This window comes from Astatotilapia calliptera, chromosome 14 (genome assembly GCF_964374335.1).
Source record: "Astatotilapia calliptera chromosome 14, fAstCal68.1, whole genome shotgun sequence".
NCBI classification, from domain to species: domain Eukaryota; kingdom Metazoa; phylum Chordata; class Actinopteri; order Cichliformes; family Cichlidae; genus Astatotilapia; species Astatotilapia calliptera.
The window spans coordinates 32,904,457-32,928,030 of record NC_137435.1 but is presented as its reverse complement, the minus strand read 5'-3'; the positions used below and the strand labels follow the sequence as shown (position 1 = coordinate 32,928,030).

The following is a 23,574-nucleotide window of genomic DNA, read 5'->3' as shown; positions in this document are numbered from 1 at the left end:
TATAGGAACGTGACTGTTAATGCTGCTTTAGTTTCCAAATTCCCCAGCTCTCAATTAGATTGAACTAATAATCTGCAGAACCGTCTCACTGCACCTTTCAACTTATCTGCCATTAACTTCTTGGTGACTCACCCAACAGATGAACTCTGAGGTCTTGAGCACATACCTTGAAAAGTCAGAGCTTTTCTGGCAGGGTGGGGGCGAGCTGAATTTAAGTATAGGTGGCTTTAATGATCTGGCTGCATGCATAAATTTGCACGTATACTCAAAAATATAAACGCAACACCTTTGTTACTGCTCCCATTCCCCATGGGATGGACGTAGAGACCTAAAATTCATTCCAGATACACAATATAACCATCCCTCCCAAACAGTGGTCACAAATCAGTCCAAATGCGTGGTAGTGGGCACATCTGCTATATTGAGATAATCCATCCCACCTCACAGGTGTGCCACATCAGGATGCTGATCTGACATCATGAGTAGTGCACAGGTGTACCTCAGACTGCCCACAACAAAAGGCCACCCTGGAATGTGCAGTTTTGTCTCACAGCAAAATGCCACAGATGCCACAAGCAATGAGGGAGCGTGCAATTGGCATGCTGACAGCAGGAATGTCAACCAGATCTGTCGCCCGTGCATTGAATGTTCATTTCTCAACCATAAGCCGTCTCCACAGGCGTTTCAGAGAATATGGCAGCACATCCAACCGGCCTCACAACCGCAGACCTCGTGTAACCACACCAGCCCAGGACCTCCACATCCAGCAGGTTCACCTCCAAGATCGTCTGAGAACAGCCACCCAGACAGCTGCTGGAACAATTGGTTTGCACAACCAAACAATTTCTGCACAAACTGTCAGAAACCGTCTCAGGGACGCTCAACTGCATGCCCGTCGTCCTCATCGGGGTCTTGACCTGACTCCAGCTCGTCGCCGTAACAGACTTGTGTGGGCAAATGCTCACATTCGATGGCGTCTGGCACGTTGGAGAGGTGTGCGCTTCACGGATGAATCATGGTTCACATTGTTCAGGGCAGATGGCAGCTGAGAATGTCCCAGTTCTTGCATGGCCAGCATGCTCACCGGACATGTCACCCATTGAGCATGTTCGGGATGTGCTTGACCGGCGTATACGACAGCGTGTACCAGTTCCCACGAATATCCAACAACCTCGCACAGCCATTGAAGTGGAGTGGACCAACATTCCACAGGCCACAATTGACAATCTGATAGACTCCATGCGACGATGTGTTGCACTGCATGAGGCAAATGGTGGTCACACCCGATACTGACCGGTTCTGGGTCCCCAGACCCCCAATAGCGCAAAAAACTGCACATTCCAGGGTGGCCTTTTGTTGTGGGCAGTCTGAGGTACACCTGTGCACTACTCATGATGTCAGATCGGCATCCTGATGTGGCACACCTGTGAGGTGGGATGGATTATCTCAATATAGCAGATGTGCCCACTACCACACATTTGGACTGATTTGTGACCACTGTTTGGGAGGGATGGTTATATTGTGTATCTGGAATGAATTTTAGGTCTCTACGTCCATCCCATGGGGAATGGGAGCGGTAACAAAGGTGTTGCATTTATATTTTTGTTGAGTGTAGTTAAAAAAGTAATATTTCCACCAGTGAAATTAGCTGTTAAGTGTAGACTTGAAAAACAAAAGCAAATAGAAATCAGCCATCAAACTTGCACATGTCAGTAGCGCTGTTTTTCACCTATCATACAGTTAGAGGACCATAAGGGGATTTTTATAAATGCCACCCTGCTCATCATGAAGCTCCTTTTGTGTCTGAGCGGTATAAAAATGCTCTTTATTGCTGTTTGGATGACTCGGGGACTGATTTTTATTTTTCTCTGTGGGCAATGCTAACAAAGTCACTACCTCCAGAGATCATCAATTATCAGTTCTCTTTCACTTGGGCTACAATCAGTGCTCTGTGTGACTCATCTGCTGTACGTGTGTTGTTCTTCAGTGCAGTTACATAATACAGTAACCTGTAGAAGCTTTGGTCGTAGGGAGTGTAGGCACGGTGTCAGATATTGTGTATACTGGGTGAAAACATAATTTTTTTTTCTTCAAATTTTCAACAAATTTGACACTGTTGGGGATTTATTTAAAATAGTTGGAAAACCACTTCAAGGAGTGTGCAAACAGTCATGAAAATAAAGGTGTGTCCAACCTTTTGACTGGTTTTGTGTGTGTGTGTGTGTGTGTGTGTGTGTGTGTGTGTGTGTGTATATATATTTTTTTCAACTATTAAAATGTGTAAAAGTTAGGAACGAATCTGTAATAGCAGCTTCATATTAATATAATTAGTATTACATCACTGATGACTTCACACTACACCACAGACTGTATATTACAGATAGATGTAGCTACTTCGATGTGACTGTTTGTGGGCATTTAGAAGGCTCAACATTAGCATTTTGTCCTGCCACCATGGTAGGTTTTTTTGGAGACAAATGTGACCATATTTATATGGGATGGTGGCTTGCTATGTTATCAGCTAAGGCTGGCTAGCCATGTTAGTAAGCTGCATTAATAAACTATATAAGTTCAATACACAGACTAATTGGTGCCAAGTATCAGACTAATAAAATAGTAGATTTTCTTACTGAAATTTAAAGCACAAACCTTTTAGATAGGTTGCACCACACAGTCTATCATATACTTCCATTAGAAATGCTCCAAAAAGCACACGGACACAGGTCATGTTCAGGACACTGAACTACTTAAGTCCAGAACTGATCAGATGTAGCACCTATCAGTACAAATGGCAACACTTCTGAAGAGACTTATGAGCTAGAGTCGCAATACAATAAGAACTAGAAATTTTGAAAGGACTTCATCCTCCCTAGTTTTTAGAAGTAACTGTATATATAAAGATATACAGAATTATTCCTTCATTTGGCATTAAAATAGTATAAGGGGGAAAAGTTACTGGTTCTGACCCCACTGTGCCTTTGAGTCACACCTTCCAAAAAAATAGCTTATGATGTATGCATCAGCTTAGCCCCCTAAACCCAGTAAGAGGGACTCTAGTCCAAGCCATCATTTTGTAGGAATACCATAAACTTTTCAAAGTAAAAGCCATAGAAAGTTTCACCCACTGATTCATGCCGTTTTTTCCTGCCTTTCCTGCCTTGTTTCGAAAAGGGTCCAAAATTCAGGCCTCTGTGACTTCATAGCTTGTGTCAGGTACAATGGCATAGCTGTAAACTAATGCTGAATGCTTTTAAATTCTGTAAAACTGGACATTTTCACGTGAAATTATATGACTAGTGATTTGCTTTTGGAGCCAGCCCGTGTGGCGTTTAGGGGTACTGCAGTTTTTAGAAATTTTGCAGTGGTTTTATTTTCCAGCATCCAGAGGTTGCTGTGTCATCCTTTACACCCTGATAACACTGTATATAAATTATGTTTGCATCCAAACAGATATTTCAGGGCAAAACAGTTATGTTCTACACTTTTCACGCCTCACTTTATTTTCTTATTCATTAGCCATATCTTTAAGAATCCAAATATATACATCTTAAAAAAATTTAAAGCAGACAAATGGCTAATATGAACTGTGTAGTTTCACATGTGGGGCAATTAATGAAGAGGATTTCTGGTTAGATAATCATGAACAACAGTCAAAGCAGATGAAGCTATACACAGCATGATTCAGTCTTGTTTAGGGACTTCCACCCACCTCCAGGATCTCCAAGCCTGCTCCCACTGCCAGAAAATGCGCGTAGTTTAGGGAGGAGTTAAAGGAGGGGTGATTCATGAATCAGTCTAATTATACAGAGTCAGATCCACCTACACTTATAACCAAAGATGTCCTGAGAAAAACACAAAGCAAACATGCCAGCAGGAGAGCCTGTTGCTGGGCTCTGGGTGATATCATAAAAGTGGCTTTATAAAGTGTAGGCTGAGAAGGAGGGTGTTCGTTCTCACATGTTCTAAGGAGTGCAGGCTTTTGCATGGTGTGTTGCTACCTGAGCCAGGGTGGGTGGCTGCCACTTGACAAGCAGTTACAAAGCTTAGAATCCTGCTTACGCAGGTAAACTGCTCTGTGGAGGATCTTGGCTAGAAAAGAGAAAATATTGTGTTGTGGCTATCATGCCAGCTTGTGGGAAAAAATATCCAGCAGGTGCTGTCCAGTCCCAGAAAAACAGTGATGAATAAGCTTGGCACATAGCAGCCCATTAAAAAAATGTAACAAAAGACTGCAAACCTTTTATTTCAAAGCATAATGACGCAATCAAGACGTAAAGGCCGTTTTTAAAATGTAGTTTGCTTTGGTTTGTTTGCATGGCATATGATACACATCTGTACGTTAACTAACAAATGTATGTGGGCATGGTTTATCTGTGGTCTCTGAATGGAAAAAAAAACTCGCCACAACTGAAGGGTAGAAATAGATGTGACGCAAGTAAGAATGTGTCAAGTTTCCCCACCACAGACCTGTCCCTTTGCTTCGATAAACACTTTCACTGCATTATCGATGCTTGCGCATCTGTTGAAAAGGTCACACAGGTGAAACATTTCAAGGCTTCCAACAGCAATCACGCAATAACTCGCACTTGCCTTCCCGAAATGAGTTTCTAACTTTTAGACTGACTGTCATTTTCTGTGACACTTTTTTCTCTCTGTCATCATCAGTTCCTGTTCGTTTCCTCCTTGCATTTTTTCATTTATGTAATTTTAACATTTGATAGGTTGTTGTGGATTCTGCTACTCACGCAGTCGTAACTGCCCCACTCTCACACAACATGAGATTCCACGTGCAGTCAAAGCCTTGTTTATATAAAACGACGGACAGCACTTTAGGCCAATAAGCTTCCGATATCGCATTTCCGTCACGTTCTCCATGGAAACCCCTTGCATCCAGCCAATCGGAAAAAGCACAGGGAGGAGTCTAAATTGAGGTCGCGAGCTGGGCTCGGCGATTCGCTGATAGGCCTGTGCGGGAGAGAACCGGGGAGGATCCATTCACTACTGTGTCAAGCCGTCTGACGCTCTGCTCCCATTGAGGAATACTGAACGGTATAACTGGATAGTTTTTACGTGTCGCTTTTGATTTTACATCTCGTTGGAGACCACCGGAGAGAGGATTTTTCCAACTACTGCTCAGGTTGGTCAGCTTTCATTTGCGCCCTTTCATTTTAGCAAAAAAGATTGACGAGCGAAAAAATAAGTTGCATAACAAAAATGCGGTCTGCGCATGCGTGAACCCCGAGTTGCTCTACTTTTTGTACTTTTAAAACCAAAAAATGCCGGTTATATTTTTTCTGTTCAGTCAGACAGCTAGATAAATGTTAGCTTTTATGAAATATGTCCTCTGCGGGTATCTCGCCGTGGATTCGTGGCTGCTTTTTAACGATTCGGTTACTTTTACATAACTGTGTCAGTGTACCGTGCACTGGATTGCAGGTCAACGTGTGTGTGGATTTTAAATAGCAGGTCAATGGGAGTCAGATGGGGGAAGGGGGGTCATTTTTAATGTTTTTTCCTTTAATATAAACGTTATCTAATACGAGAGTATCTATGTGAGAAATTTCATATGCACGGAAGTGTAATATTAGACGTATAAAAAGGCTCTTCGTCAGGTTTACTTTTTAGCTGCTCGCACTCGAAACACTTTTACAAAATGGCTTTGAATTGTTGGCACAATTATGGCCCGAGGAAGTGGTTTAATTTCTTTATATAAGATTTTTAAAAGTGTTTGTTAAATGTTTGGATTGACAGACAGGGGAAGAAGAATAATCAGATTAAGATTATTTCTACCTAAAACTACTACTTTTGCCAGATTTTAAAAAAAAAAAAAGTAGAAACCGCGCATGTTATTCAAAAGCATTTATTTGAAGCCTAAAAATGTCACTTGAGCTGTCTTTTATTTTTCACCCCAAACGTGTGGCTTTCATGTTACAAAGCAGTTTCCCACAAGGCCAAAACAGTGATTATACCATGGCAACATGCAGCTACAGGAAAAAAAGTGTGTGACAGTAATCACACACACACACCCCGGTGTCTTCTTTTAACAATTTTTACAACTTGTATGTCAGCAGTCATCATTAATAAGTAATATCTTAAGTTGGTGGCCTACACTGTGATGTAACTCACTCGGTCTGATGCCATTTTTATTGCATATTGAGATGGGCCATAACAGGAGGGGGTTAAGTAAAAATGATAGGTTTTGCCACCGTATGTGCAGCATCTTTCTACATCTATATTGATGTTGTCTTCCACTAATATTTGTTAAGCCATGTTTTAACTTTGTGTGGATTGTCAGATGAGTTAATTTTTCTCAAAAATGTAACAGTATGCCTTTATTGGTCTTCATGTGATTTCAGTTTCGCATGCCAGTAAAAAAGCGCACTTCAGGAGGAGCTACTTACAAGACAAACCATGTGGGTTTTATGAAACAAGGCTACCATAGCTTTGTGCTGCGCTATGGCCAAATCCATGTGACTGGAGCAGGGTTGTATAATGCCTGAGATCTGTGCTAGTGTGCTGGCTGTATAAGCCCTCTAGTTGAGGGCTGAGCTGGAAGCAGAGGGAGTTCAGTTTCATTATGTCATTATTCTGCTCAGTGACGTGTTCGGCAGTGTTGCAGAGAGTTTGGGAAGACTCTCTGGTGGTTGGAGTTGTACTTTTGTGCTTGGATGCTGGTGTTTCTTGTTATGTTGATGGAGGAAGGGGGGGTCACTGGTAAGCCAACGTCTGCACTGCATGGTCTTTCATTGAAGTTGAACACACTTTAAAATACAGGATAGTAGTCAGATTTTCTTCAGCAGTTTCATGTATGGTTTGTTCTGTGTTATGTCCACAGAGGAGCCGGTGTTATGACAGTTTGCACGAGTTTCAGGGATCAGTGCTTAACATATGGTCGTGTTTGTGTGTGATTTACAGTTTAGTAAAGCTTCAGTTTATCCATAGTGGACTGCTCCCACATAAGCACATGTGGGGAATGATTTACATAAACATACTTCAATTACTTAGTTTTTTGTCTGTTAACCTAATGTTTTTTCTCTTTTTGTGCATTTATTATTAGCTCTTCAGGCTCCCTATATGAAATAATCTGAGCAATAAAACTAACTTTAGCTCGTATATTGTAAACAAAATTTACCCGTGTGATTTTATGAGATATGTGCTGACATGTATAGAAAGTAACTAGAGGACACAATTCTAGGAAATGCTGGTCTTATTTCCTTAAAGAGAATGTAAATAATAGTAATAGGAATAAATATTTTGTTGCCATGATTACAAGCTGTGGTCTCTCTTTTGTTTGGGTGACATTATTCTAACCAGTTGTAACTCCTTGCTCTCTGCCGATTGGTCATTTCCAGCAGCCAATAAAACATCTCTTCACAGCGCCTGGCTGCTGCCTCCTTTAAACAAGAGTGGGTCATTTTCTAAGTGGAGTGGGTGGTTTGGAAAGTCTGCTGGGTTGTGTTTTTATATATATTTCTAGTTTTAAAAAAAAAATGAAGAACCTACTCTTAAAACTTTGAGAAGTTATGTAAAAGTGCTTATGTAAAGAGAGAGAAGAATAGACAGGCTGCCGAATGTGCGCGCTTACATAAATAGCTGCAACCTGACACTGGAGAGCAGCAAAACAGTAAAATAGTTTGGATTTGGCCTCAGTACCTGTTGCCGGTATTTCCTGTTCAGCTTTGAAAGACACGAATAGCTCCAACCACTGCTGAGGTAATTGTAGGAGGATAAAAACTGATAAAACTGGATCTTGTATTTGTCTTTTGGAGACCAGCTTTTACTCCCCAAGATCTTCTAAAGGCTCTTATTTAATTGCGGCTTTCCAGAAGCAAGTGAAAAAAGGTCTCTATTTACAGCATGGCTGAACTTCTAACACAGAAGTGGACAATTAGTTTTCTCAAAGGGCCACTGTTTTGGAGGGTCACACCAATAAGCTGAACTTAGTTCTGTTCAGTATTATATAGTATAAAGTGCTATTGGTGGCTAAAATGGGAAGCATTGGGAAGTCCTAATTTCCCATTAAACTCATGAGGGCTGCTCAGGGACAATTAAAGGGCCTAATGTGGTCTAGGGGCCACACAATGACCAGGTCAGTTCTAACACTGACTTGAATGAGAACACAGGCCATATATATTCACTTAAATAATTATGAAATATAATATGTTTTTTTTTTTTTTAAAGGTAATTGCTAAAAGGACTGTGCATCCACGGTCACTGTACTGTGTTACATAAGGCTATCTTTGATTTTTAATATGGACAGTTAATGTGTATGTGTGGGAGCTGTATCTTTAACATTAATGATACGGCTGTTTCTCTTAAAGACTGCTTGTCAGGTTTTCCTCCTACTGCTTCATTGTGTAATTTGTGATGCAGCCATCCATACAGGAGACTATTTAAACAATAAAACCCAATTTTCATGCTTTTGTTTTGTTTCTGCTTCTCACATCCAAGTTGGTCCTGATTATGTGCAGGCAGCGGAGGTTTTTGTTTGTACTGTGTCAGCAGACCTGTGTTTCATCTCTGGAGACTCACCTTTTATTTGAAAAACTGAACCAGATTAAGCTGGTCTGGGACTGATGTCTACCTGGAAAGGGCAAACGACTGGCCTATTTACTGTGCAAACCTTTTGAAAGCTGTATGGCAGCTCCTTTGGTGTGACTGTGTTTGTGTAACAGCAAGATCATTCTATCTGTGCTGTGGTGCCCTTTTTATTTATGGTTGACTTTTGAAAATGTGGAGATGTGAGGCCACACAGGTTGATCAGATCAAAGTCATGGCTACTGTACTTTGATAGATGGGTTGATTTAATCCACATTGATTGCTTCTAATATTAGAGTTGTGTTCCTTCTGCTATTGATCTTCTATCATTAGAAGTGTACTGTGCTGTAAAGTGTTGGTATGAGTAATTTCACCTGTTTTTGTTTTGTTTTTTGTCTTGTTTGTTTATTTCAGACTGCATTTCCACTCCTGAGACAACAACCCCATTTATGCTACAGTGCCATCAACTTTGTGGCATTGCCATGTGGAAGGTAACTTAATCTTCCATCACTAACTTGTCCCATGTCTGAGGATAGTGATCCAAAGCAGTACCTGTACTCAACCCTGGACGGGTGTGAACGGAACCGGGAAAGGGCAGGCTTGCACGTGGAGGAAGCGCAGGGCACTCCCTGCAGCTCCATTAGCCAGCTTCACCGCATGGCCAGCTACAGTGAGGGTTGTGGCGGGCAAGATGGGGTCGAACTCGAACCAGAGTTAGGATTGGCCTCCGAGGGGAGCGATAGCAGCCACGAGCACCCGGGGTCCCCGCATGATGACAGGAAGAGACCGCGCCCACCTTTGCACGAGGATGTGGAGATGGGTGGCAGTGGTTCGAGCGGGAGCGGGACAGAATCCCATGGCAACGAGTCACATGGCAATGAGTCCCACGGCAACGAGTCGGTGGGCAGCTCAAACGGCAATGGCAAGGATTCCGCTCTCATGGAGTCCTCGGGGAGCAACAAGAGGTGAGAACTCATCGAAACCACTGAATCGTGGTAAATGAAGTTTTTTGTTTTTTTTTTGTTTTCTTTTTCTTTTTCCCACCACGGTGGGGGAGCGGACCAACTAGGTCACGGAAGTAAGGTTCATTAAAGTCATTGAAGGGTTGTTTGAGTTTTGCTGGGCTGAGTCATTGCTATAGTCCAGTAGACTGCTTAAGCTGGAGGAAAGCAAGTTGGGAATTGGTGTTTATTCCTAATCATGACATATAGGTTCATATCAAAATGTTTTGTTTTGGGGTTTTTTTTTTTGTTTGTTTGGTTGTTGTTGTTGTTGTTGTTATTGTTGTTTTGTTTTGTTTTTTGGAAGAGAAACTGCAGGAAAAGTGAATATTATTGAGACTCTTTCTAGTTTATTGATATTTCACTATTTCCCATACTCATTAGGGTGTGAAATACTCAGCTCACACTCATATTATTGGACCTGATAATTACATGTCATTAAATTTGATTTCAATTCGGTTCCCACTTATAGTTTTCTGGTGGCCTCATCTTTTTTTGATTAACCATATGGGATTCTGAGATGCAATCCTTTAAATAATAGTCTTGTTTGAAGAAAATGGCACACTTGGTGAAGATTGTTGTTACATATCCAATGCTGATGCTGTCTCCATCTCCATTTACATCCACGAGGGAGGAGAAAATACTGGAAACACATGTCAGCTATACTTGCAACAGTGACGCCTCATCTTGATTAGACTCCACACCTAATACTGTGTTTCCTTCATTCCACTGACTCTGATAGATTGAACTTGGGATTTATAATAGGGCTTGCTTAAAACCCTGGCAGTGGGGAGTTACCTGATTTGAAAATGGCTGGCAGTGAATGAGTTAATGTCCTTCTTAATAAGTTTATTGCTTCAGTGACTAATTTCATGTCATCTAAAATTTAAAAAGGGAAAAGAAGATTGCAAAGGTGAAAGTGCTAATCTCAAGACTTAAGAGACTAAATGGTACATCAGAAACCAGTGGATGACATCACGGTAGCTGCATCCATCTTTTATACTGTCTGTGCATCGACTGTACAGTGTCCACAGAACCACATCCGTTTGTCATACTCTTCATACTCTGTTTCAAAATAGGACGTTATCACGTTTAAGAACAAACTTTGTGAACCTTTGTGTCACGATTTAAATTTGAGGCAAACATCCAAGAGAAATAAAATGCATGTTTGTAAAAAGTCTATGCCAAAAGTCAGTTTATAACTTGTTCAAAAAAAGCTTTTTGTGGGTGGCTTGACCTGGTTGTTTAACTGCCCACAGAATTTTCCATTGCACTTTGCGTTTCTTGAATGCTCCTTTTTTTTCTTTCTTTTTTTCCACTATACATTATCATAGTAGTCTTCTTTTCAAGGTTTAGTATTTGCCTCAGAGGTAACTAAATTAATTAAGGACTTGAAATTTTCTTTTTAAATATAAATTTTCATGTGACTTGAAAAGCGCACGTGAATATAATTGGTTAATTACACTTAACACTTGTTCACTTTCTTTATTTGTCCTTCCAATATTTAAAAAAAAAGAGCAGCTCATATGACGGTGCAATTCTAAGAACAGCCTATAGCATCAAATTCCTGAATCACTTAAAATGTTTGCTCTTCATTTTTGTTATGCGTTTTCTGGTTTTCCTGCACACCTTTGTTCATAACATGACATTGTCCTTGTGATTACAGCTCAAACTCTCATAGCCCCTCCCCGCCAAGCAGCTCCAATGCTTTCAGTCTGGTGAGCTCCGAGCAGGACAACCCATCAACCAGTGGCTGCAGGTTAGTACACTTCTGAAAAAAAGCCCAGCCCAAATCTACTGGTATTTAATGCAACAACAATTGGAAATGTGAACAGAAAGGTCTAAAACCCCTTGTCAGTACGTTCCCCTCCTGTTCTGCTTCCTTTGCTGGAAAGCCGAGTGTGACATCAATGGTGAGATCTTGTCATGTTGACACACATGTCTCTGTCTCATTTGGGTCCTGCAGCAGTGAACAGTCAGCCAAAGCTAAGACACAGAAGGAGCTCTTCAAGACGCTCAAGGAGCTGAAGATGCACTTGCCGTCAGAAAAAAGGAGCAAGGGCAAGTCGAGCACTGTCAACACTCTCAAGTATGCACTGCGCTGTATCAAACAGGTGAAAGGTAAGACTTGCCTTGTGTGCATTGTTTTTATCTGTGTGTTCATGTTGTATGACTGATGTTATACTTACTTACATACTGAAAATAAACTTTTATCTCACGTGTTCACTTATCCATATTGTCTTGGTTGCAGCCAATGAGGAGTACTACCAGATGCTGATGATTAACGACAGTCAGCCACCAGGGTTTGATGTAACATCTTACACCATTGAGGAAATCAACAGCATCACCTCGGAATACACCCTTAAAAACACCGTAAGTACCACCGCTCTTTACCTCATCTTAAAGGATAAACAGCTAAACCAGTCTTATGCCTGAATGGTGAAAACCAATGTTATGGTAAATGGCCTGCATTTGTATAGCGCTTTTCTAGTCCCTAAGGACCCCAAAGCGCTTCACACTACATTCAGTCATTCACCCATTCACACACACATTCACACACTTGCAATGGCAAGCTATATTGTAGCCACAGCTGCCCTGGGGCGCACTGACAGAGGCAAGGCTGCCGGACACTGGCGGCACCGGGCCCTCTGACCACCACCAGTAGGCAAACATGGGGTTAGTATCTTGCCCAAGGATATTTGGCATGCAGCCAGGAGGCAGCCTGGGATCGAACCACCGACCTTCTGACTAGTGGCTGACCTGCTCTGCCACCTGAGCTACTGTTATTAATGATAACAGTGATAAAAAAGTTATGGAGATGAGCAAACTACCAATATCAGATACATGCTATATAGCTAATTGGCTAGCTATTAGCTGTTACTATAGAAAACAACTGTTAGTTATTTTCTTTCTTTGAGACATTTTATGATTTACTGTTAAGTATCGTCCGTGTTTTTTCAACATTATTCAGAAGTTTGTATCATGAGTCATATTAGCTGGTGAAGTAACTTGGCAAGTTAGCCAACTTTCATTTCTACTTAGATTTGGTAGCAATGAAGTTGGCAAGTGAGATATGGCCAGTCAGCTGGTGTGTGTGTGCGCGTGCGCATGTGCGTGTGTGGGAATTTGTTTCCCATTCATCCAGAAGTGCCTTTGTGAGGTTAGATAGCAATATTGGATACAACTTCCAATTTCTAGTTCTTCCCATAGATGTTAGATGGGGTTCAGGTCAGGGCTCTGTGCAGTCAAAGTTCTTTCACTAAAGAGAGGTGCAATTTATCGCTCACTTTCGACGCCGCTCCGTCCAGCGGTTGAGTTTGTGCTTGTTGATGTAAAGTTTGCATACAGCTGCTCAGCCATAAAAGGTTGTGCCATGAAGCTCTTGGTACACAGTTTGTGTGCTGATGTTAATACCATATCAGTTTTGGAAGTCTGCAGTTACGGAATCAGCACATTATTGACGACTTTTACTTTTGCACTATGCACCTCAGCACTTACAGTCAATACAGCTCTCTAACTTTATGTGGTCTGCTGCTTTGTGGTTGATATGCTGTGACTCGCCCATTGCAATAATACCACTTACAGCTGATCATGGAAGATCTTAGAGGGAAGACATTTAACAAGCTGACTTGTTACAACAGTGGCATCCTAGTCCAGTAACACTCAGCCAGACTCAAATTTAGGAAGATCTAGTTGCATAACTGCATAACTAGATGCTTGATTATATACACTCGTAGCCATGAGACTGAAAACACCTGAATTTACAGATTAAGAGTTGTGGCCCAACACTTTTATTCGTGTAAAGTGTGTGTCAGTGCATGTATGTATGTTAGTAAATCAGACGCATCCATGGGCTTGCAGGTAGTGAGCCTAAGACTCTAGGCTCACTACCTACAATCTTACAGTTTTATTTGGATACCACCACCACCACCCCCATTTCCCTGCACTGTTAAGGCAACAAAAGCAGGAGAAAGTCTGTCTCAAGAAACCTAATTATAGCATTCAAGAGGGAAGCCAGAAAAGGCAGAGTTTTCTCCACAGGGGTGATGACCATTATAAAAAAGAAAAAGAACAAGCTTTATTGTTTATTTATTCTTGAAGTTGATGTGGAAAAAATAACAGACGTAAGATAAAGAATAAAGTGGGGGATGATAAGGAGCAGCCGATCTGTCATCTGAGTAGTAGTCAGTTTGAAGATGTGTTTTTAAATCTTCTGAGAGGGCTAGAAGTACCTAATTTGGTAATCCTAAATGATTAATATCTTTTTGTTTTTGCCTTTAGGATATATTCGCTGTAGCAGTGTCTCTCATCACGGGGAAGATTGTTTACATCTCTGACCAGGCAGCATCCATCTTGAACTGCAAGCGGGAAGTGTTCGACAACGCCAAGTTTGTGGAGTTCTTGACTCCTCAGGATGTCAGCGTGTTCTACAGCTTCACCACACCATACCGCCTGCCCTCATGGAGCATGTGCACAGGAGCAGGTAAGGATGACGAATGCAGGTTTGAGCTCCACAAAAGCTCACACGTGTATATGTATAAATATAAATTAGATAAATTTTTGCCTCCTTGACATAATTGGTCGTACAGTATGGTAAGGGGCACTGTAGACACGGATGGTAAAATTTCCAAAATAGGGTCACGCAGCAAGCCAATATGAAACACATGCACCACCTGCACATGGAAGTATTTCCTCCACATACTCATGTTCATACATGCATAGCACATATTTCATTAGCATTCTCAATCACACATTAATAAATGTATGACGCTAACAAATGTGGCATGTTTGGCAGTCAGGTCTGTGTTAACTGATGATGTGTACACCTTCAGGTTGTATTGCATTTAGGTTCTTCTTATCACAGAGTTGGTGAATTAGTGGGTTGTAATATAATTTTCTGCCCAGTGGTCATATAAATTCTACTAAAACTCATTTCAGAGATTACAAATTTGTGCATTATCTTTCAAAAATTTTCTCCAAAGGGACTTATGTTCTATAGTTGATTGCACTCCCACTTTAACAACTGGAAGCTGGTATCAGTCCAGTGAATTCCAGCATTTCCACTCATAAGCATCTATAATTTTTTTTTTTTGTAAATTGTCTCAAAAATGACTTTTTTAAAAAAAAATAAACTTTTGTAGTATAATTGCATCTCTTGCATTCTTATCTATGACACATGAGAGGCAAACATCTCAGGTCTGCTGAAGAGTATTTTGAATATTGATGACTGACAGATGGCTGAGTGGGAACTACTCATGCTAATTCAATTATTCATCCGACCTTTTTCCCCTCTTCTTTTTATTCAGAGTCATCTCCCACGGAGTGCATGCAGGAGAAATCCTTCTTTTGCCGCATCAGGTGAGTGGCAGCAGTCGGCAGCTGCTTTGAGTCACAGTTTCCTGTCCAAGCAAGCTCTGAGTCAGAGGAGGGATGGTGGGTAGGAGAGGGGAAAAGTGAGAGGGAGGAAGGAAGTCAGCAGCTTTGAGCTTTTGAACTTCATCTCCATCTAGTGGCCAGATGGGGTACCTGCTATTGCTCATTTAAACTTTAAAGTTGCATATTTATATAATATAGGTTGAGCTGGTTTGGACATGTATAGAGGAGGAATATGCCTGAACATGGATAACAGGAGGATCAAAAGAAAGGTTCATGGATGTAGAAAGAGGATTGTTGGTGTGGCAGAAGAGGGTTAGGTTGAGCATTGTAAGTTTGAGTTAATTTTTCTACAAGATGCAGTATTTTCTACCACAAATGTTGTTTTTATGAAAGAAATGATGAGCTTAGGACTAAAACCACAGTTAACTAAATAATTACAGTAATTTCACTACATGATTAGTAGATAAACTGGTAAAAGGATCTCTTAATGCTTTTAGCTCGTTTCTCTTTCTTTTTTTTAAATATTTTATTTTGAAAGGCAAAAAAACCCAATATTCATTATTATGAAAGGGTCTTGACATTGTGTGTTTGCATTCTAGTGGTGGCAAGGACCGTAAAGGAGACCTCCAATACTATCCTTTCCGGATGACTCCGTACCTGATGAAGGTCCAGGACGCTGAGCTGGCTGAGGAGCAGTTCTGCTGCCTCCTGCTGGCTGAGAGGGTGCACTCTGGATATGAAGGTGAGAACTGCACTGTTTTAATAAAGCACTCAAGCGTATCACCCAATAATGAATGCAGTTTTATTTTGTTTACCAGTTACTTCTGACATGTATCAGATGGAAAATAAAGTCATTTGTTTCACACGTTTAGAAGTTGAACCATAGATGGCACAGACTAGTTAAACTTATACTAGTTAGACTATGCAAATCAGAGATGACAGCCTGAAATGTACCAGAGAAAGATGCTTATGGGATTTTTTTATTAGTTATTGTTTTTATCCATGTGTGTACTTGAACAGATGGTGAGCCTTATGATAATCTCTATAAACAAGTTATCATCCACCCAATACTGTCGCCACTATAAAAACTGATCACCTGGAAAACAAGGAAATAGTGTTACATTTTTTCTGCAAGGCCATTTTAATCTGATTAACTATTTTTATTTTTTTTTTAATGTGTCACATTTTTTTAAATAAGGTTTTAATTAAACTAATTAGTTGGACAAGGGTCCAGGTCTGCTTTAATAACAAAAGCAGCCTTCAGAAAGTGCTTAAGATTCAATAATAGATTCATTGTTTCATAGTTGTTTTTGTTTTTTTTAAATCCAATTGATCAGTTTATTACCGATCAATCCCCTTGCTCATGTTTTGAAAGTTCAAAACCAGCTCGTGTGAGTTTAATCCTTTTAATGTGAAACAAGAGATGCTATCATCCTTTTGTTTCAGGGGATTACTGTACAATCATTTTGTTTACTGACATTTTTTCCCTTCCCTTCGCACACCTAGCTCCCAGAATACCTCCTGACAAGCGTATCTTCACTACAACACACACCCCTAACTGTGTGTTCCAGGATGTGGATGAGAGGTGAGTGGACTGAATCCTTCTATGATCCTTACAGTGGTGCCTTGTGTGAAGTCATCCTGCTGGCCTGTTTTCTACTAAAGTAATTACTGTTTTCCCAATAGGGCTGTGCCTTTATTGGGGTACCTCCCTCAGGACCTGATAGGGACCCCCGTGCTGCTCAACCTACACCCGAGTGACCGACCCTTGATGCTGGCAATACATCGCAAAAGTACGAACATTTGCATTCATACCTGGACTGTCTCACTGCGTTCTTATACTCTGAGCTCTTCCGCTCACACTTTACCTTCTGTTACCAACAGTTCTGCAGTACGCTGGTCAGCCGTTCGATCATTCTTCAATACGTTTCTGTGCAAGAAACGGTGAGTACATCACAATCGACACCAGCTGGTCCAGCTTTGTCAATCCCTGGAGCCGCAAGGTGTCCTTCGTCATTGGCAGGCACAAAGTGCGCATGTAAGTATTCCCACTGTGGTGGGGTTTTTTGTTGTTTTTTGGACATCTGTATTTATGAGGACATTAGGTGACAGCTCTATGCCTGCATGTTTCAGGGGTCCTGTGAACGAAGATGTTTTCGCAGCACCGGCTTTCCATGGAGGGAAGATCATAGATTCAGACATCCAGGAAATCAGTGAACAGATTCACCGGCTGCTGCTTCAAGTATGCACGCACACGGTTCACTTTTACACACACAAGAGGCATTTGACAGCTCCTCTAACAGCTACTCTCTCTGCAGCCGGTCCACAATATGGGCTCCAGTGGTTATGGTAGCCATGGCAGCAATGGATCCCATGAGCAGCTGGTGAGCATCAGCTCATCCAGTGAAAGCAATGGGAACATTACAGCAGGGAACACAGCAGAGGACACAGGCAAGACCAAGCCCGCCAGGACTTTCCAGGAGGTCTGTAAAGATGTCCACATGCTCAGGAATCAGGACCCTCAGATCGGTCTGCATTCCCCATCTCCCGCGCCGTCACCTTCTCTCCCCAAACATGAGCAGAAGAAGACCCATGAGAGTGAGTCCAGTTGGCAACTATTAAGTTCAAAATAAAGTGATTATTAATTTAAGTACAGCAGAAACACACGCAGAGTGTCTTTTGGTTCTCCTGTCTGTCTTCTCGTGTGTGTTTCTCATATTATCTCCTCTTCTCTTTAGCATTGGCAGCTCAAAGATATTCAACTGTGCGTCCAAAAGACTCAGTGCCCCCTCTGCAGGCCAGAGACAGTACTGCAGCCAGCATGGAGGGCTTCACCTACAAAGACCAGACTGTGTGCTCCTACCAGCAGATTAGCTGCCTGGATAGTGTCATCAGGTCAGGCATAGATTTGGTCATGAAGTCATCTGCACAGTAATCCCTGTGCAAAGGCAGAGAGATCATGCTCTGTTTGCACAATATCAAAGCTCTCTCATTTAAAACTCCTTCTTGTTTCTTAGGTATCTGGAGAGTTGTAATATACCCATCACAGTGAAAAGAAAATACCAGTTCTCCTCAAACACCACCTCCTCCAACTCAGATGATGACAAGAAAGGCTCAGAGGATGGCATGCAAGTGCCTCAGGATACAAATGCAGGTATGTAGTAATCATGCATCTGTGCACACAAAGTCTAAGGTACTGGCTCAGCACTAACAGAATCTTTCTCATTTAGATCCCTTGATGTTGGATTCTCAGTCAGGCCTGTCAAACATGAAAGCACTAAAGAAGCCTCTATCTGGGGCAGCTGCTGTGGTGGGAGGCCCCCTGGCACCCCTCACTCTGCCCAGTAAGGCGGAGAGTGTGGTGTCCATCACTTCTCAGTGCAGCTATAGCAGCACCATCGTACATGTGGGGGACAAGAAGCCTCAGCCAGAGTCTGGTGAGTTTCTGTGTCCGTAGAAACATAGCAGGACTGTCATTAGCCGTGTTTTAATGAGTTTATTTGACTGATGTTTATGGCACTGCTTTGTACAGAGATAATTGAGGATGTTGCAGAGAGCCCAGCACCCCCTGCGCTGCCTGTCAGTATGGTGTCTCCACCCAGCCAAGGAAAGGAGGCCTACAAGAGGCTGGGCCTGACCAAGCAGGTGCTGGCAGCACATACCCAGAAAGAGGAGCAGGCCTTCCTCAACCGATGCAGAGAGCTCCGTAATTCCAGGAGCTTCCAGAGGGACTGTTCCACATACCTGTACAAGCACAGAGGTCCACCCAGTGTTGAAGGTACTGTAAGCTTCAAATTTAGCTTTTCTGCTTTGTTGGGAGAAGATATAGTTTAGCTAGAAGCTTAACAACTGAGGCAACCAAACACAATAAAAGTTCTACAAAGAGGAAATAAGGCTCACCTTTAGATTGACTATCTTTTTTTAATCTTATCTTTTTTAATCTCATGATTTTACCAAATTCCCAGTTCATGTGGGGAGTATATTCCTGGTCTCCAGTTAGTGCGCATCTACATGCATTTTTTTTATTCTCCAGCTCAACAAAAATGACATTCTGACCTCTGCGTCTATATCCTCATTTCAGAATCACCTGGACCACGAGGCACTGCTAAACAAGGCACCGTTAGGCCAGAAACTACTGCCAAGAAGGGTAACCGCAACAGGAAGTCCAAGAAGATACGGATGAAGCATCCCGATTCATCAGACAGCGCTGTGTCAAACCGTAAACCACGCCCCCCTCTCCAGGGCCTCAACCAGACCTCTTGGTCCCCATCAGAAGCATCGCAGTCAGCTTTTAATGTGTCCTACCCCACCATGGTCCCTGCATATCCGCTCTACCCACCAACACCTGCTGCTCCAGCTCAGGCTCCCCGACCGGACCCCTCTCTCTCTACAGGATTTGGAGAAGGGCAGAGCACCCAAGCCCTGCCCACTGCCACTCCGTTTCCTGCACCCATTGTTACACCTGTGGTAGCTCTGGTGCTACCCAATTACATCTTCCCCCAAATAGGACAAATAGGAGCAGCTCCGAGACCACCATTTTTCCCTGAGCAGGCCCAGCCGCAGCCTGCATTCGCTACCCAGCAGCCCTTTCAGCCCCCTCAGCCAGCCTACACGATACAGACGCAACCCCCCTTCACCAGCCAACAGCCATTTCCTGTGCAGACTGCCTTCACCCCCCAGCAGCCTTTCCAGGCTGCTCAGTCCGCATTCGCTACTCAGCAGCCGTTCACCGCCCAGCCGTCTTTCCCAATGCAGGCCCAGTTTGTAGCTCAAGCCCCCTTTCCACCTCAACCTTTCCCCTACAGTCTCTCCAGCGAGCCTCCCAAAACCCCTGCAGCAGAGCCTCGCGAGGGTGCGGCGTCACGATCTTCCACCCCTGCTTCTGGGGCGAGAGAGCCCGCCACATCACCGCCGCTGTTTGAGTCCCGCTGCAGCTCGCCCCTGCAGCTCAATCTGCTGAGCATGGAGGAGGGGCAGCGCTCAGTGGAGCGTCAGGACACTACAGTAGCCTCTGCTGGAGGACAGGGCGGCAGTGCGGCAACAGCGTCTGTAGGAGTGGGAACAACAGGGGATAAGAACGGAGGCGCCTCCAAGCCTGATAGCCAACAGCAGGTAGGAGCCACAGGACATTTACAAATACTAACACAAAGTTACTAACTTGTACAAGTGCCAGCACTTAAACACAAACTGTGTCACAGCGTGCCAGTGGAGAGTGAGTGTGGAATTATCTCTGATGTGTGCACCACCTTGTGTCTTAGGTGGAGTCTCCAGGAGACGGGGCTCACAGTGACGGGAACTCATCATCCTGCGACCTGCTGGACATCTTGCTGCAGGAACAGGAAGACTCTCACTCTGGTACCGGATCAGCCACGTCTGGATCCATGGGCTCAGGGTCAGGCTCTGGACTGGGCTCGGGATTAGGCTCAGGCTGCATTGGCTGTGGTACCTCAGCTAGCGGCGGTTCTGGAAGCAGAACAGGTCAGTAGTTGAACATTGAGGTCTGACAAGAGTTTCCACAAAATTTAAGAGTTTTTTGGGGGGTTTTTTGTGACTCTGTCTTTGTCTCCCCCACAGGGAGCAGCAACACCAGCAAATACTTTGGCAGTGTCGACTCTATTGAGCACGACCCCAAGTCTAAAAACAAGATGAGGGGAGAGGGCGGGTCTGAAGGCGGCAAGCCGCAGGACAAAGTCTCATCTCGAGGGGAGGGAGAGCATTTCATCAAGTATGTCCTACAGGAGCCCCTCTGGCTGCTGATGGCCAACGTTGATGACAAGGTCATGATGACATATCAAATGCCATCCAGGTGAGTCACTAAGTGGAATTAAATATAAGCTTCACCACCTGTATGAAGTATTAACCTTTTAACTCCATTAAATATCGTTCACACAAATGTATTTGTTTTCTGACCATCAGAGATATTCAAAGGGTTTTGAGGGAAGACAAGGAGAGGCTGAGGCAGATGCAGAAGAGCCAGCCTCACTTCACATCAGACCAGCGACGAGAGCTAGTGGAGGAACACCCCTGGATGAGGAGGGGAGGCCTGCCTGCTGCCATCAACGTTAAGGTGGGGGACAGACACAGTTTTAAGCATAGTTTTAAAAAAAACACACACACAGCACTCCCATTGCAAATAATTTGAAAAAGTATACCATGGAAAATAACGTGACTTGTGTTCTGCAAAAAACACAATAGTTGTACACTACTTTCTGCAAATGAACTTTATAGGGAAGATGGCAGTTTTCATGCAAGTTAGTGCTGCTCAAAGTCATTACAGATAACTGACAAGCCAATAATGAGACAAAACAAATGTAATGAAGCAAAACAATTAAAAATATAACTGTAAAATGGATTCAAATGAGCTAAATGTATATCTATAAATGTTGTAAGGTAACGATGGCATGTGTTTGTGTTCAGGAGTGTGTGTACTGCGAGGATGCGGCAGCGGCACCCATCGAAGAGGATCTGCCTGACATGGACATGAGCGAGCTGGGCGAGGAGCTGAGCAGAGACAGTCAGAACACCCAGAGCCAGTCTGGGGAGCCTCAGCCTCAAATGGAATCAGGCTCCTAAACAGCCAGCAGAGGGCATGTGCATAAATAGACACTATGGATGTGACAAACAGCTGTGTGCCTGACCATCCTGAAGAACACATACATGCACACTACAAGCAGAACTCTGTGTTGTGAGTGTGATGGTTAGGAGGGTGTACACTGCTTGTGTGTGGGTGTAGGACTGCTACTGTGGTCCAGTTCCTAATGCACCCCAACAGGGGGCAGTAGTGCTGTTACAGCAAGTCACTTTTTCCATCTCTCACACACACATTCTTTGAAAAGACCTGTCTCTATTTTTTTATTTATTTCTCTTTTAAAGGCAGAGCACATTATAAATCTAAAGCTAATGACTGAGAGCTACTACTTTTAAATATGTAAGATTTTGAAATGGTTTTTTTTATTATTCTAAGTGTCAAGCTGTCAGAAGCAGCCAGGCTTTGCTGTTAGAAGTTTCTCCTGCCCAATTTTGTTTGTTCTTTCCTGACTCCCCACATGATCCCATTTAATAACAAAAACGGAAAAACGACAAAAAAACCCCAAAAAACTTCACAGCCCGGGATCCACGTCATTTTCTTGTTAGGAATAGCTGAATAGTAGAATAATGGGGATTCTCATTGGATGATGAAGGTCAGTGGGTGGGGATTGGCACTTTTTGTATTTTGAATGAGTTTTTATGTCACTGCTCGTCCTGGACCTGAGTACTCAAAGTACGCAGGCGCAGCAGTGTTAGCACCAGACAACAGCCAGCAGAGTGACATGCGGAGGCTGGCCGGAACTTTCCTCAACTCTGACAATCTTATGCCTAATGATAAAAGTTATCCGTTTATGGGTGTTATTTATTATCTAGCAAAGGATCTGGCAAGAATATTTTTAAGCCGAATCTGTTCATCTGAAAGACTAATGTATTGCATTTCTAAAAGCTTGGAAACGCTACAGGAATTTTAAAGTCGCTTAAGCAGCAGAGCTAGCCTCTCCTTTTTTCACAGCACAGTCTGTAAGTGTTGCAGGCCTCTGCAGACCTTACAGAGCAGCTCAGGTGCTATAACAAAAAGTGGGCATCATCAAAGATCAAGAAGCTGCCAAAGTATTTTTGTAAAACGAAGCAAATGACAGAGGAGCGATGCACTAAGAGCGAGGACTTGTAGAAACTTCAAACTCCAACTCTCTTTTTTGTTTCTTTTTAAAGAGAAACTTGCAGCCGTACATTTTCTAGAAAGATGAGTAATATCTTTTCTGTCAGTGTGGTGCAGCTCCACTACATAATTTCACTTTTAGAACAAATAACTACATTTTTAGGGATTTTTTTTTTGTTTTTAATGCAGTCCTTTTTCCTTCTTTTCTGGATCTATTTTTGCATCAAAAATTAGAACCCAATGCCTAATTTTTCTTTTTCTTTTTTTTAAATCTTTTTTTCTTTTTCTTTTTTAAAAATAATGCATGTCGAAAGGACTAAATCATGAGTATCTGCAGGTGCAGCAATACAGATCCTGGAGTACTGTGAAGCCTATTGGCCAGAGCAAATGCGCGGCGCTGACGTCATTGCTCAGCATTGGCACTGACGTCTGCATGAAGGTGGGAAAGCAGTATTACATGTGTAGCAAATAAGAGGGATGATATTTCCCTGCTATTTTTTTTCCTCTTTTTTTTTTTTTTTTTTTTGGGTGAAAGTGGGGTTTTTTACACTTTGGCCTGAGAAACATCAGCTCCTGAAGTATGAAGTAAATGGGTCCACCCTGCCTCTGCTTAATTGACACAAACCGTACAAGAAGTAGAGACCACTCTGGTGCTAAGGCAGAGAAACTGTTGGGCAGGGCTTGCAAGTGTACCTGGACCAAGAGCATCTCACCAACTTAGTTTTTTTTTTTTTTTCATGGTTTTTTGGTTTCTCATTAACTTGGCAGTCCTTTTTTTTTTTTTTTTTTTTTTAAATATTCTGTTTTTCTATTTCTCTTATTTGTGTGTCTTTATTTTGTTTGTTTGTCATTGGGGACGAACCCTACCTCTTATAAATCCCGGGTTCATGTTACTGTAAGCAGAACGTATGTGGAATGTGTATGCACCTGTGGGCAAAGAGCAATGGACAGAGTGGTGAGATACTTTGAGTG

At 42.6% G+C, this 23,574-nt stretch overlaps 1 protein-coding gene across 1 annotated transcript; it reads left to right on the top strand.

The window, feature by feature from the left end:
* The first annotated feature begins 4,993 nt into the window (after positions 1 to 4,993).
* Positions 4,994 to 21,825, top strand: LOC113036013 (period circadian protein homolog 2). The gene is made up of 22 exons (XM_026191995.2): positions 4,994 to 5,137; positions 8,953 to 9,503; positions 11,206 to 11,298; positions 11,506 to 11,660; positions 11,791 to 11,912; positions 13,821 to 14,022; positions 14,846 to 14,897; positions 15,515 to 15,657; positions 16,422 to 16,500; positions 16,602 to 16,708; positions 16,800 to 16,953; positions 17,049 to 17,157; positions 17,234 to 17,513; positions 17,654 to 17,810; positions 17,933 to 18,069; positions 18,146 to 18,352; positions 18,448 to 18,693; positions 18,997 to 20,027; positions 20,174 to 20,393; positions 20,490 to 20,721; positions 20,832 to 20,982; positions 21,333 to 21,825. Exons 2-22 carry the CDS (start codon positions 9,061 to 9,063, stop codon positions 21,486 to 21,488), a joined length of 4,476 nt encoding a protein of 1,491 aa, XP_026047780.2. The 5' UTR covers positions 4,994 to 5,137; positions 8,953 to 9,060; the 3' UTR covers positions 21,489 to 21,825.
* The last annotated feature ends 1,749 nt before the right edge of the window (positions 21,826 to 23,574 follow it).

Bases quoted from the DNA above. Each gene is read 5' to 3' on its own strand.
- LOC113036013 (XM_026191995.2), top strand. From the start codon at position 9,061: ATGTCTGAGGATAGTGATCCAAAGCAGTACCTGTACTCAACCCTGGAC. The intron at 11,661-11,790 runs GTAAGACTTGCC...TCTTGGTTGCAG, and splicing joins CTGTATCAAACAGGTGAAAG to CCAATGAGGAGTACTACCAG. The intron at 18,694-18,996 runs GTACTGTAAGCT...TCCTCATTTCAG, and splicing joins AGGTCCACCCAGTGTTGAAG to AATCACCTGGACCACGAGGC.